The sequence below is a fragment of the Indicator indicator genome, chromosome 5, assembly GCF_027791375.1.
Source record: "Indicator indicator isolate 239-I01 chromosome 5, UM_Iind_1.1, whole genome shotgun sequence".
NCBI lineage: Eukaryota > Metazoa > Chordata > Aves > Piciformes > Indicatoridae > Indicator > Indicator indicator.
Genome location: NC_072014.1, coordinates 25,585,852 through 25,598,440, shown reverse-complemented (window position 1 = coordinate 25,598,440; position 12,589 = coordinate 25,585,852). Strand labels below are relative to the sequence as shown.

The 12,589-nt window shown below is 58.4% G+C and overlaps 2 protein-coding genes across 5 annotated transcripts; one reads left to right on the top strand and one right to left on the bottom strand.

Annotated features, from left to right (window-relative positions):
- The first annotated feature begins 110 nt into the window (after positions 1–110).
- ZFAND2B (zinc finger AN1-type containing 2B) lies at positions 111–4,656 on the top strand. Of its 2 annotated transcripts, none has more exons than XM_054380826.1 (9): positions 111–165; positions 766–860; positions 1,295–1,426; positions 2,057–2,208; positions 2,685–2,792; positions 2,949–3,018; positions 3,532–3,608; positions 4,164–4,242; positions 4,500–4,656. In XM_054380826.1, the coding sequence occupies exons 1-9, from the start codon at positions 111–113 to the stop codon at positions 4,536–4,538; spliced, it is 807 nt and encodes a 268-aa protein (XP_054236801.1). In that variant the 3' UTR covers positions 4,539–4,656. The 2 variants fall into 2 exon arrangements, with proteins under 2 accessions (XP_054236801.1, XP_054236800.1); XM_054380825.1 differs by having other exon boundaries at positions 4,161–4,242.
- A 1,421-nt stretch (positions 4,657–6,077) lies between these two features.
- On the bottom strand, positions 6,078–12,046 carry ABCB6 (ATP binding cassette subfamily B member 6 (Langereis blood group)). Of its 3 annotated transcripts, none has more exons than XM_054381509.1 (19): positions 11,516–12,046; positions 10,877–11,014; positions 10,405–10,594; positions 10,226–10,318; positions 9,778–9,970; positions 9,568–9,689; positions 9,374–9,483; positions 9,213–9,278; positions 8,957–9,082; positions 8,791–8,867; positions 8,619–8,682; positions 8,436–8,521; positions 8,271–8,328; positions 7,984–8,094; positions 7,401–7,569; positions 6,974–7,086; positions 6,778–6,872; positions 6,516–6,584; positions 6,078–6,413 (listed from the first exon to the last, which is right to left on the bottom strand). In XM_054381509.1, the coding sequence occupies exons 1-19, from the start codon at positions 12,029–12,031 to the stop codon at positions 6,287–6,289; spliced, it is 2,523 nt and encodes an 840-aa protein (XP_054237484.1). In that variant the 5' UTR covers positions 12,032–12,046; the 3' UTR covers positions 6,078–6,286. The 3 variants fall into 3 exon arrangements, with proteins under 3 accessions (XP_054237484.1, XP_054237483.1, XP_054237485.1); XM_054381508.1 differs by having other exon boundaries at positions 7,401–7,575; positions 7,990–8,094; XM_054381510.1 differs by lacking the exon at positions 10,877–11,014 and having other exon boundaries at positions 7,401–7,575; positions 7,990–8,094; positions 10,405–10,574; positions 11,505–12,046.
- Positions 12,047–12,589: the final 543 nt, after the last annotated feature.

Sequence of the window (12,589 nt, the reverse complement as noted above, 5' to 3'; positions counted from 1 at the left end):
GGAAGCTGCTGGAGGGCAGCGGGGGCGGCCCGGGGGCGGGATTTGTGCTGGCACCGCCCCGTGCAGCGCCGGAAGCGGGCGCTGCCGGCCCCGGTGGGTGTCTGCCTGCCATGGAGTTCCCGGACCTGGGAGCCCACTGCTCTTGGGCCGCCTGCCAGCGCCTAGGTGAGGGCAGAGAGGCCACCGGAGGGGCGGCGGGGGCCGAGCGGTCGGGCCTTGCTCCCAGCCGAGCGGGACAGCCGCAGGCCCAGGCGGTGGTGCGGGGGCCAAGGCTGGGCTGCTGCTGTTCGGTGTGGCGGGGAGGGAAGGGCGGGTCGCTGCTCTTTCCCGGTATCGGGGTGGAGCTGGGTGCTGGCAGGCCAGAGTTCTGCCCGGGGACGCGGCTCGGGGCGGCGGGGCAGGGGCTGGGGAGGCCGGACGCGGCGGTGGGTGCCTGGAGGGCCTCCGGGGGGTTCGTCCTTCCCCCGGTGCACATGACAGCTGTTATCACGGCTGGCTGAGCTCGTGGCGGCTGCGGCTGCTCCACTCGCCTCCGGCTGGCTGTGATTTCGGGGCGCTACTCCTGAAGCGGGGAGGGCACGTTTGGAGGAGGAGCACCAGATGCTGCTGAAGGCGTAGCTGTGGACCTGCAGCCCTTTTGTTTCTGTGCCGGGAGCTGAGGGAAGAGAGAATCGGTCGTGGATCAGGGCTGGGCCTTTGGGAAGCCAGAGAGGCCCCAGCCGCAGGTGAGCTGCGCTGACCTCTGCGGCATTTCCCCACTCCCAGACTTCCTCCCACTGAAGTGCGACGCCTGCGAGCAGATCTTCTGCACCGACCACATTGCTTATGCCCAGCATGGCTGCACCTCTGCCTACAAGAAGGTAAGGATGGAGAAGAGGTCTAGTCCAGCCTCCCATAGAGAGCTGCAGAGCATTCTCAGCCAAGGATCAGGATAATTTGTGACTTTGTTCACTTTGGCAATAACCTCTGGGATGTGCCTGGGCTGAGTCTGGAGGTGTCCCTGAAAGCCAAGATCTTTATGACAGTGCCACAAACTTCCAGCCTGCCCACTGCCACTGAGTGAAATGGTGTGGGCATCTCCCAGTCCAACTGTCTTCACTTCCCAGAGTGTGTATTCATGCCTGTCACATCTGCTGGGTCAGAAACAGCAGTTTGAAGGGTGGTGAGCAAGGTCTCAGTCCACAAGTGATGCTGTGGAGTCAGTGGCAGGCAGATCCTGGAAGGCAGAGACAGCCAAACGGTACTTGGTGTTGCCTAGCTGTGTGCTCCTAGCCCCCTTTCCTTTCTTCTACAGGATGTGCAGGTCCCCGTGTGTCCCCTCTGCAACACCCCAGTGCCTGTGAGGCGGGGGGAGATGCCTGATGTGGTGGTGGGTGAGCACATTGACCGTGACTGCAAGTCTGACCCCGCACAACGGAAGCGCAAGGTAGGAGGAATCTGGCACCCTCCACCTCACTGCAGAGCTCCGCTGGGTCCCTGCCGAAGCTTGGGGGTGGGCTCACAGCAGCACAGAATTTGGCCCTGCCCTGGTGCCATCTCTGTTTGCACAGGCTGAGGGAAGGAAGGGTTGGTGAGCTTGAGGTGCAGGGCTTTGTGGTGTGATTCTGGGGCTGAGGTAGTGATGGATTTGGGCTGGGCAGCCACCTGGGACATAATGGAAAATGCATTTCCCATCCTTAGGAAAATGCAATCAGCAGTTAGCTGTTCCATCTTGCCAGGAGAGGAAATTGTTGCAGGAAGCTGGCCCTGTAGAAATCCAGCCCAGCAGCAGCTGGAGGACTCTGGGCTGTTGCCACTGCCCTGGCAGGGCAAGCAGGAGTCCCTGGGCAAGGCAGTCTTTTTCCTGCTGTGCATTCTGTGATCTTGAAGACCCTTGTCTGTGGAGACCAAAGCACTAGTGGATTGGTAATAAACTAAATAAAGAAAACATTCAGACAAAACCTCCAGAGCCTCACAGAGGAGATACTGGTGGAGAAAGCTGGTCGGTGCCCAGGGCCTGACATGGAGGGAAGGGGCAGTCCTGTGTTGTTTTCACTGCTGCTGTGTTGTCTTTCAGATCTTCACCAACAAGTGTATGAAGCCTGGCTGCAAGCAGAAGGAGATGATGAAGGTGATCTGTGACCAGTGCCACAAGAACTACTGCCTGAAGCACCGGCATCCCCTGGACCATGACTGCAGTGGGGCAGGGCATCCTTTCAGCAGAGCAGGGTAAGGGTCTGGGGGCAGACAGGCTGGCAAGGACAGGGCTGTGGTTACCAGATGGGTGACAGGGAGGAAACCCAGCTCCTCCTGGCCCAGTGTCTGGGACTGCTGCATTCATTGTGCTAGGTTGTCCTACAGCAGTGTTAAGGTTTGCAGAGTCAGCACAGCTGTATGCACAATGTCCCTCATGTAGCAGAAGCTGCTAGTACTGCCTGCTGGCTCTTTTGCTCTTGCTTTTCGTCTTAGCTCCTTATTCTATGTTTGATAGTTTCTATCCATCCTGGGATAGTGTTTCAAGGAGAGAGATGGCACTTGAAACTCCTGGGCATAGCTGAGCTGCAACACAGCTGCTCATGAGAGGAAGAGGAGTGGGGAGGCAGGGAGGCATCTTGCTTATCTGGCTTCACTGCTCTGGGTTTTCAGTGCCTAGAGATTGTTTGTGATGGTAAAATAGTTGTTCACAGACATCTCCTCTGTCCTAGACATGCTGCAATTGCAAGAGCTGAGGCATCTTCCTCCAAAACTGACACCACATCCAGCAGTGGAGCTGCCTGGCCAGCAGAGAGCCCCTCTTCCCCAGCATCTGCCAGGTAAAGTGATGGCCAGACTTGTAATTCTGAGACTCAGATTGGTTCCCTGTGGGTGCAGGAGCAATAGCTGCCTGCTGCTTGTGCATCAGCAAGACTGCATAGTTGTTACCAGGGCTCCCTACCTTGTCAATAACCCAGCTTCTCTCCTGTTTGCAGAGGAGGTAAAGCAGCTGTGTCACAGACTCACAGAACCTCCCCTCCGGCTGTCATGCTGCAGAACGGGCTGGTGAGTGGCCTGTCCTGGGCATTTGGGGTGGGTTTGAGTGGTTCCAGTGCCTTAGGGAGCTACTGCAGCAATAGCTTTTTAATCTTTGTTCCGTAGGTGACTGTGATGCTCCCCAGCTAGGCCCTCCCTGGTAAACAGGGATCCCAGATGCTCAGTGGGGCATCAGTTTGCTCTAGTGCCTGCCAACGGCAGCTCCTGGATGCATTTGGTGCTTGGCTTTCTCCAAAGGGATGAAATTCACTGGCCATTTTTCCTTGGTGTTTGTTCTGCAAGCCAAGGGTGGAGGAGGAGACTGGAAGCTGCTTAGCACTGGTAGCTGTGCTCCTTTGGGCAGAGGGAGGGCAAGCTGCAGGTCTGTCCTGACCCCAGGGCCTTCACATTGGCTGTGTCTGGCCTTGGAGATGGGAGATGCACCCATCCTTGGCCGGGCAAAGACTATACCTGCTATGTGCCCTGCTTGGGGTTGCCCTCTGCTACCCCTGGCCAAACTGGTAACAAGATGTTTTGTTTCAGAGTGAGGAAGAGGCACTGCAGCGAGCCCTGGAGATGTCCCTGACAGAGTCAGCACGCAGCTCAGTGCAGCCACCGAGGTATGGCCTGGGGACACGTGCAGTCATGCTCCAAGCCTGTGTATGAGAGGTGGCTAGGGCAACAACATGTGGCTTTCAGATGATGTTCCCTTCAGCACACTATACCTCTGTGTGGCTGACTAGGGGAAAAAGGAAGAGTCTGGAGCTGCCGGAGTTCTCTTAACCAAGCAAACTCTGTGGGGTTCTGGGAGGGGACAGTGACCAACAATGCAGAGTAGGGCAAACCATTGACTATTTGTCAGCTCATGAGCATGGCTATAGTGGGACAGAGGTGGAGTAGACACTGGGAGTCCATGTCCTTGTGCATATTGCCAGGTGCTCCTAAAAGCACTGTCTTACAGACTCAATGTGGTTCTCCTTGACCCAAGGTGCTGGCTACCAGCTGCAGCTGCATTCTCTGGTGCCTCTATGGCCCCTGGCCTGATCAGGGTGATCCTCAGTTGCTCCCTGCCCCTAGCTACCCCTGGAGGGTTGTAGCAGCAGGAAATCCTGCCACCCCAAAGGGCTCTGAGCACAGGGGAGGCTGAGGCACACACTGCACCTCTGTCCCAGCAGCACACAGGAAGAGGAGGATCTGGCACTGGCCCAGGCGCTGTCAGCAAGTGAAGCTGAGTACCAACAGTCACAGCGGCAGGTGAGTGTGGCTGGCATTAGAGTCTGCGCCATGGTGGGGTTGATCCTGGCCCTCGTTGATCCTCCCAGGATCACTGGTGGACCTTCCTGGGTTCTGCAGCTTCTGGGTTCTGTCCAGGAGGACAGCACAGCCAGTGGCAGTGGCAATGTCGCTGCTTGAACACAGAGGCCTGGAGGCTCAAGCACTGGCTATACCCCCTTGCAGGACAGAGGAGGAAGCCTGTCTTCCCTTGCTCACTGTGCTTCTTCCTCTTCCAGGCACACAGTTCAAAGCCATCAAACTGCAGCATGTCGTAAGCTGGTACGGCGGGGTGTGCCAGCAGACACAGGATCCCACTTGTGAACTGAGTTGCAGCTCTGACCTCCCACATGGATGCCATGGGGGTTCTGGCCTGGACATTGATGGTAAGAGCCCCCACCAGGGACAGCTCGTCTCCCTGGGAGCTGTAAGTGAGCCACAAAACACAGACACCTCAGCACTAGTACTTGCATAAAATGGGTGCAGCAAATTGCTGATGCCCCTGGAAAGCTGAAGATGGCGTAGGACGAGCTGAGCACAGCCTGACCAAAGCAAGCAGCAGCTCACGACGTGCACTTAGCCATAGCTGCCACAGCCATGTCCCGCAGCTGCTGGGACTGCACGGTGAGGCAGAGCTGGCCTGGAGGGAAGTGCTGTGTGAAGATGTCTCTGCATGCTGGACCTAGAGCTGGGATGCAGCTGCCTGCTGTAGTGGGGGTTAGGTTTCATGCTCAGGGGGCTTAGCAAAGAGCAGCTCTGGCTGGGACGGACTCTGGCACAGGCATGGTGTAGGTGTAGCCCCCCAGCAGCATGAAGGCAGCCCCTTCCTTGTGCTGTTTGTGTGCACAAAAGCACACTGGGCCTTACCCAGCTTGGTTGGGGCCCAGGACCTCTCTGAGACTCAAGGGGGCTGCTTTTCCTTTCTGATGTAATTTAATAAGGGCAATTAACTGAAAAAGTAGCTTCAGCAGTGACTTGACTGGGCCAGCAGCAAGTGTATGGCCAGACTGCAGCTGCCTTCCTGCTGCTGACTGCCCTAGACTATCCCAGGACCCTCTTAATGCTGCTGGGGCAGGGATGCCTCCCTCCTTCCAGCCATGAAGCAGAAGATCCTCCTGAGTAGCAGCAGCACAGACTCTCTTCTTGTAAACACAGCCCTAAGGCTGGAGCCAACCCTTCCTTGCTGGTGTTTGGAGGCAGGAGCTGACCCCTGGATGGAGGGTGCTTGTCTTGCTGGTCTCTTGCAGGGAGTGTGTGCAGCTGTGCTCCTTTCCCACCCACTCTCTTGAGCTTCTCTGCAGGGCTGTAGTTGGTTCTGCACAGGGTTGGGCTGTTGTGCCTCATTCTGAGCAGTGTACAGCTGAGGTGGGGGTTACCTGCTGGCAGTGCATCCCTGGGCTAAGAGGTGGGTTCAGGCTGGACTGAGGGAACACTAAGTCTTGTCAAAGTGCTGCTTGGGAGAAAAATAAAAGCATAGCACAAGGTGCAGAGATGCTTTTGATGAGCAGTCACTTTGTGTCCTGTCCACAGCAGTGCAGCTCTGCGGCTTGACGGCACAAGGGGGGTGGCACACAGAGGTGAAGTGGGCACCACCTGTGCTGCTTCCTTCTTCCTTTGCAACTGTAGTACATCCCCCTGCCATGCTTAGCCCTTTCTGGAGGAATGGGGCAGATGCTCACAGCCTGCTCTGCCCCTCTCTCACCTCAGCCTAAGGAGCTCAGCTGTAGGACAGAGCTGCTGGTCAATACAAGGGCATGGGCAGTAACCTTGCCTAGGGCACGCCCCCCCCCAAGGTGGGTCCTGCAGGTGCATACCCTGCCCAGAGCACACATGAGCAGAGCTGGGAAGGACCTGGTTTAAGAAACTACACAACAGCAAAACAAACAGGTACAAACAGAGGAGTGTCCAACCCTGCCCCTGCAGCTCTGAGGCTTGTGGGGCCCCAGTCCATAGCTGGCAAAAAGCTCCCTGGCAACGTGGGGGCGTGGGCCCCGGTCAGTGTCACAACAGAGTCCTCTGGCCATCATCATGGTCCTTTCTTGCTGCTTGGCGGCTTCTCAGTGCGATGCTCCTTGCTCTCGCTCTCATCCCCAGCCTGTTGCTGCAGCCACATGCCAGCATACACGCCACCCTTCTGCAGCAGCTCCTCATGCCTGCAGGGAGAGCAGAGGGGTTCAGGGTCCTGAGCTGACCCCAGGGGCAGGGAGGAAATCCCCATTGATGCAGACAGCACCAAGCTCTCCAAATATGCTCACCTGCCTCGCTCTGCAATGCGCCCGTCCTTGAGCACCAGGATCTGGTCTGCACCCACCACAGTGGAGAGCCTGCAGAAAAAGGCAGAGTGTTAGTCTGGCCCAGGGGGCGAGGGTCTGTGGGGAGGCGTTGCACCAGGCAAGGAGCTGCGATCGCAGGGACTGTCTCCTGAACAGGAGGACAGGTCTGTGTGAACCTCTGGAGAAGGCTGGCCAGCCCACAGAGCTCAGTGCCTCCCAGATCAGCCTTTCCCCTTCTCCCTACCTGTGTGCAACAACAATGGTGGTGCGGTGGGCGCAGACCTTAGCCAGGGAAGCCTGGATGTTCCTCTCAGTCTCTGTGTCAAGTGCGGACGTGGCCTGTGGGTGAGGCAGGATGTCAGGAAAGGATGGCACAGGCAGCCACTGGGGCAGGGGCTGCTGTAGAGCAGCAAGGCTGGGCTGGGGGGCACTGCCATTACCTCATCCAGCAGGATGATGCGAGGACCCTTCAGGATGGTGCGTGCAATGGCGACACGCTGCTTCTCCCCCCCGCTCAGCTTCAGACCCCGCTCTCCCACCTGGGTGTTGTATCCTGCAGGCAGAAGGGCAGGAACACACTGCACTGATGTCCGCTAATATGGGGATGAAGACGGGGGCTCTGCCACATGGGGAGGTCCTGCTGAAACCATGCAGCTGCCTGGCACAGCCTCAGCTCATCCCTGCCTGGGGGCCAATTTTAGCCTTGGAGAGATGGCAGGGAGAGGCAAAGCAAGGCACAAGGTGGCATAGGTGTCCCCGTGGGAAACGTCACCCACGGCCACATCCTGAGAACAGCTACAAGGACATGGAGGACCCCTGGACAGCAAGGGAGGACAAGGAGCGGACCACACAGCGGGGAGGCCTCACCATCAGGGAAAGAAAGGATGCGGTCATGGATGTCAGCAGCCCGGGCTGCCTCCTGCACCTCTTCATCGCTGGCTAGGATCCGTCCATACCGGATGTTGTTGGCAATGGTGTCATTGAAGAGCACCGTGTCCTGGGGCACCACCCCGATGTGAGCACGCAGTGACGCCTGCTTCACCTGGGGATGGGAGGGCTCAGCAGACATACATCTTCCACAACAACTCCCCACCAAAACCCAATCCTACCCCTCACAGCCAGAAGTCCCATGTCCTGCTCCTTGCAGGGTATGTGCTTCAGGGTCCCCTTTGGACCACAGGCTCAACTGCATCCTCACCCCCACCCCGTGGCTGGGGGACCCTGCCAGTGCCCTGGCCCTTCATGGGGAACCCTGGCCAGTCTCCAGCATTTCAGCCCAAGGGTCCAGCAGTGGTCCCCTTTCATTCCCACTCAGATATCAGCCTTCAAAGGCACTATGGGGGCTGTGTGCTCATGCCTACCCTGGGGAGATGCCAGTGTCTGCACTGAGCAGTACTGAGAGGCCCAGAGAACCTGGTGTCATCCATCCCAGTCCCGAGAGGACTCCCACCCTCACCTGGGAAATGTCCTGCCCATCAATGCGGATGCAGCCACCCCGCACATCATAGAAGCGGAACAGCAGACGGATGACAGTGCTCTTCCCAGACCCTGAAGGTCCCACCTGCATGCAAAGGTACAGGGACTTGGAGACACCAGAGACTCCCAGCTGCTGCAGGACAGGGGCTGGGCAGGGAAGGGTTGCCCCTGCATGAATCCATCCTTTCCACCCCCATGCTTCCCATTCCCCTCTTCCCTCTAACTCTGACAGTAAACCCACACCCAAGGTTCCATTCTCACCAAGGCCAGAGTCTGCCCAGGCATCACAGAAAAGGAGATGTCCTGCAGGATTTCCTTCCTGGGAGAAGGAGATGGAGAGGGGCTCAGGGCCACCTCCACTGCCCCACGATCTTGTGCCAGGCCCCATAGCTTGACCTGTCCCACCCTATGCCCACCACCCCATACCCATCCATGTAGCTGAAGTGCACGTTCTCAAACTCGATCCGCCCGGCCTCCAAGTGCAGGTTGCTGGCATTCACCACATCTTTCACCTGCCAGAGGGACAGATATGGCCTCAGAGCCAGCCGGTCCCAAGGGCAGAATTATCGGTCTGTGTCAGGAGAAAGGGTCCAGGAAGGTGGCACTCACCTCCTGCTCCTCATGGAAGAGCTCAAACATGTTCTCCATGTCCACAAATGAGTTCTGTATCATCCTGGAATGGGATAAAGACCAAGAAGAAGGGTTTGGTGTACCACATCTCAACCCAGGTGCCTATGGTGGGGAGACACACCCCAGGCATCCCTGCAGCTTCCAGCATTACCTGTAGTAAGTCCCAAACCAGTTGAGAGGTGTGTAGAGCTGGATGATGTAGGTGCCAAAGAGGACAAAGTCCCCCACCTGGAAAGAACAAGGTAGAAGTGCCCACCACCACCAACACCAGGGCTCCACCTTGGGCAGGGAGCTGCCCAGGCTGTCACCAGCCTTACCTGCAGCTTATTTTCAGTGACGAAGTAGGCACAGAGCAAGGACCCCGCCAGCAGCCCCAGGCCAATGACCAGGTTCTGGGTCTGGTTGAGGAGGCCCAATGAGGCACTAACCTTCCACTCTGAGATCTGGAAGAGACAAGGTCCTCCAGGATGCTGCCATGTCAAAACCAGACCATAACTCCAGCTTCCACACAGGGACCTGTGAGGCTCGACTCCTTCCTGCCTAAATCTCCCACTAGTGCTGAGCTCCCTGTACCTGGTACTTGATGATGGCATCGTTAAAGCGGTTCACCTCATAGGTCTCTGCATTGTAATACTTCACCTACAGGACACAGAGCCCACATCAGTGAGCAGATCAGCCCCCACCAGTGCCAACCAGCGCTCCATGACCCCTCTGCCCACCCCCCCCTACAGTACCGTCTCAAAATTGAGGAGTGAGTCCACAGCCCGGGACTTGGCCTCGTTGTCCCGCGTGTTCATGTCGCGGCGATATTTAGTCCTCCACTCGGTAATGAAGATGGTCAGAGCTGTGGGCAGGAGGGGGCTGTATTGGCAGGTGCCCACTGCTCCACAGCCCAGTATGGCATCCCTACACCCTGACCCTCACTTACTCAGGTAAAGGCTCATACACACAAAGATGATGAGGCCAAACCAGGCGCTGAAGACTGAGGTGAAGTAAACAATGCCGATGACAATGTCTGCAATGGTGGGGACGATGCTGAAGATGATGTAACTGGGGGGGGCAGGAAGGGGATTGGCACATCAGCCCACTCTGGTGCGGCTGCCCAGCCTCCCCTCACCCACCACAGGCACGCTCTCACCTGAGCAGGCTGTTGATGCTGCTGGTGCCCCGGTCCACACTGCGCAGTACCTCACCCGTGCGACGCCCTAGGTGCCAGCGCAGGGACAGACCATGCAGGTGGGCAAAGAGCTGCACCTGCACTTGCCGGTTGGTGAACTGCTGCACCCACACCCACAGGAAGGTGCGCAAGTTGCTCACGAAGCCAGTGGAGCCTGTGGGGCACCATGGGACAGTCAGTGGGGACTGGTGTCACTGGGGCATGCAGCTAGCTCAGAAAGCTCAGCTCAAAAGGAGGGATTTGGTATGGGCTCCTCTGCTGCCCCCAGCCTGGGACCAGACTCGTGGACTGCTCCCAGGAAAGCACAACAGTGATGGGGACATAATGGCATCCCTGGCCACCCCAGCCCCAGTATGATGTGCCCCACACTGTCTCTCCCCAGCATCCCATCCTTCCTGGCAGTCCTTACCAGCACCTCCACCCTGCAGGAATTTCAGCCCCACGTAGATGCAGACAGTCCAAGCCAGGGTGTGCCATGGAGTGCCCTCTGTCAGCTGGTTCACTAGAGAGAGGGTGACAAGGGTCAGGACAGAGGAGCAGGGAGCATTTAGTGAGGCAACCTCACATGCTGAACTCCAGGCTCCTCACCAATGTTCTTGTAGCAGACAGGGACAAAGACGTTGATGGCTCGCTCCAGCCCCATAAGGGTCATACAGAACAGCACCAGCCCTTGCAGCAAGCAGTTGCCCTTTGGCCACATGTATGGCACCAGCAGCCACAACTTCCTCTTGAAATCCTTCCAGGTGGAGGTGGTTCTGCTGGAGTCAGGCAGGAGTGGCTGGGGGAGAACAGAGTGAGGGGTCACTGCCCTGGCACCCCAGCCCAGCTGGTCCAGCCCCAGGGATCATCCCACCCATAAAACCAGCCCCTTCCTCCCGGGGTCCCCATTCCATCCTCCCAGTACAGCTGTATCCTCCTGACAGTGGGCAGGGAGCTTGGGCAGCCTTAGACCTCACTCCTCCCTGGTTTCTTGAAGACGCTGATTCCAGGGCAGCTCTATTTCCATTTTGTTCCCATCCCCCTGGGCATGTTCCCAAACTGCTCCAGCCCAGGGACTCACCTGGCTGTTCTCCACATCCCTCTCCTCCTCATTGACCAGCAGCATGTAGGGTTTGCGGGGCAGCCCTGGGGCCTTCATGCCCAGAATGAAGAGCATGAACGTGCAAATGTAACGCAGCAGCCAGAAACCAAACTGCACCTAAACAGAGAGCAGGGTTCAACACTGCAGCCAGTCCCTGTCACAGCCTGGCCAGGCATGGGATGGGTATGACTGAGAGATGCAAGGAGTGGGGCACAGGGGTGGGATGCTGCACACCCCAAGGAGAGGGGATACCCCATGCAACTCAGTGGGACCTTTAGCTGAGCACAGCACCTCAGGGAGCACCCAGACCCCTTCCTTCCTTCTCCTGACACATCTGGCTCTGTACCCTCCAGCTTGGGGCGTTCCTACCCTGGGAGCAGCAGGGAAGTAAAAGGCTGTGGAGAAAAGGCAGAGTCTGGGCCTGGGCCTGGGCCTGGGCCAGGCAGAAGTGGGAGTTGAGTCAGATGGGGCATGAAGAGATGTGCGATAGCTGGGCTCAGGGCCGAGACTCGTGGCAAGGTGCGTGGGTACAACCTGGGAGTGTGCACACCCTGGGCATGGCACACCACACTCCACCCCACAACCAGGCCTGTCCCTGATCACAGGCCCCTGGCCCACCTTCTGGTTGGTGTCCTCCAGTGCCCACCACCACAATGGGCTCCTCCAGGACACCAGGGTCAGGTTCTCAGCGGCAAAGGCCAGTGCCCAGAAGAGCAGAAGGACAGTGCCATGGCCTCGCGTCCGGTCCCGTGCCAGCACCCGTGTACGCTCCAGCTGTAGGAGGGCAACAGCGCAGCCCCAGCTGAGGGCCCAGAGGCAGGCGTGCAGCAACATGTACCCATAGAGCAGTCCTGGCCCTGCTGCTTGCCACAGCAGCCCACCAAAGGGCTGCAGGGCCAGGAGCAGGGACAGTATGACCTGGACATGATAGAGGCGGGAGCGGGGGATATACTTGGGCTCCATGGCACGGCCAAAACGGACATAGCAGGTGTACTGCAGGGCACCCAGCAGCAGGCAGATACTCAGCAGCACGGCTGGCACCAGAGTGAAGAAGAAGCAGGGCTGGAAGCCTTGCTGGACCCAGGCATGGGCAATGGAGCTGTTGCCCTCACAGTAGCTCCTCAGCACCACCATCCTGGCAGGTCACCCGGCTGCAGAGAGAAGAGGGGCTGGAGTAAGGTGGGCTATCAAGTACAGCTGCAAATAGAGCCCCATGGTGGGAAGGCATGGGAGGCACACATAGGAAGAGGGACATACACCGCTGGATACGCTGCATGCCACTCTCACACAGCCGGGGCAAGCTCTGCATGGGAATGGACATACACGCTACACCAGGATCCACCTGTAGGCCCTGCCGATGCCCTGGGCACTACACTGGGTCCCTAGAGCCATCTGGGCCCTTGGGGATGCGCTCGGACACGGCGGGCAGAGAGAACACACGGACAGGAAGGCGGTGGAATGCTGGGACCGGGAAAAAGCAATGCGGAGCACCGGCGCCGTGGTCGGGCCAGGGTTAACGCGAGGCTAGGGAAATGCAAGGACAAACGCAGGGGACACGCAGGGGACACACACGTGCAGGATGAGGGACCCTCGGGCGCGGGGCGGGGGCCGTGCCAGAGCCATGTCCAGGCGGTGCCGGCGCCGGTCGGCCCTGCCCCTGCTACCCACGCAGCCGCCATGCCGACCCCGCCG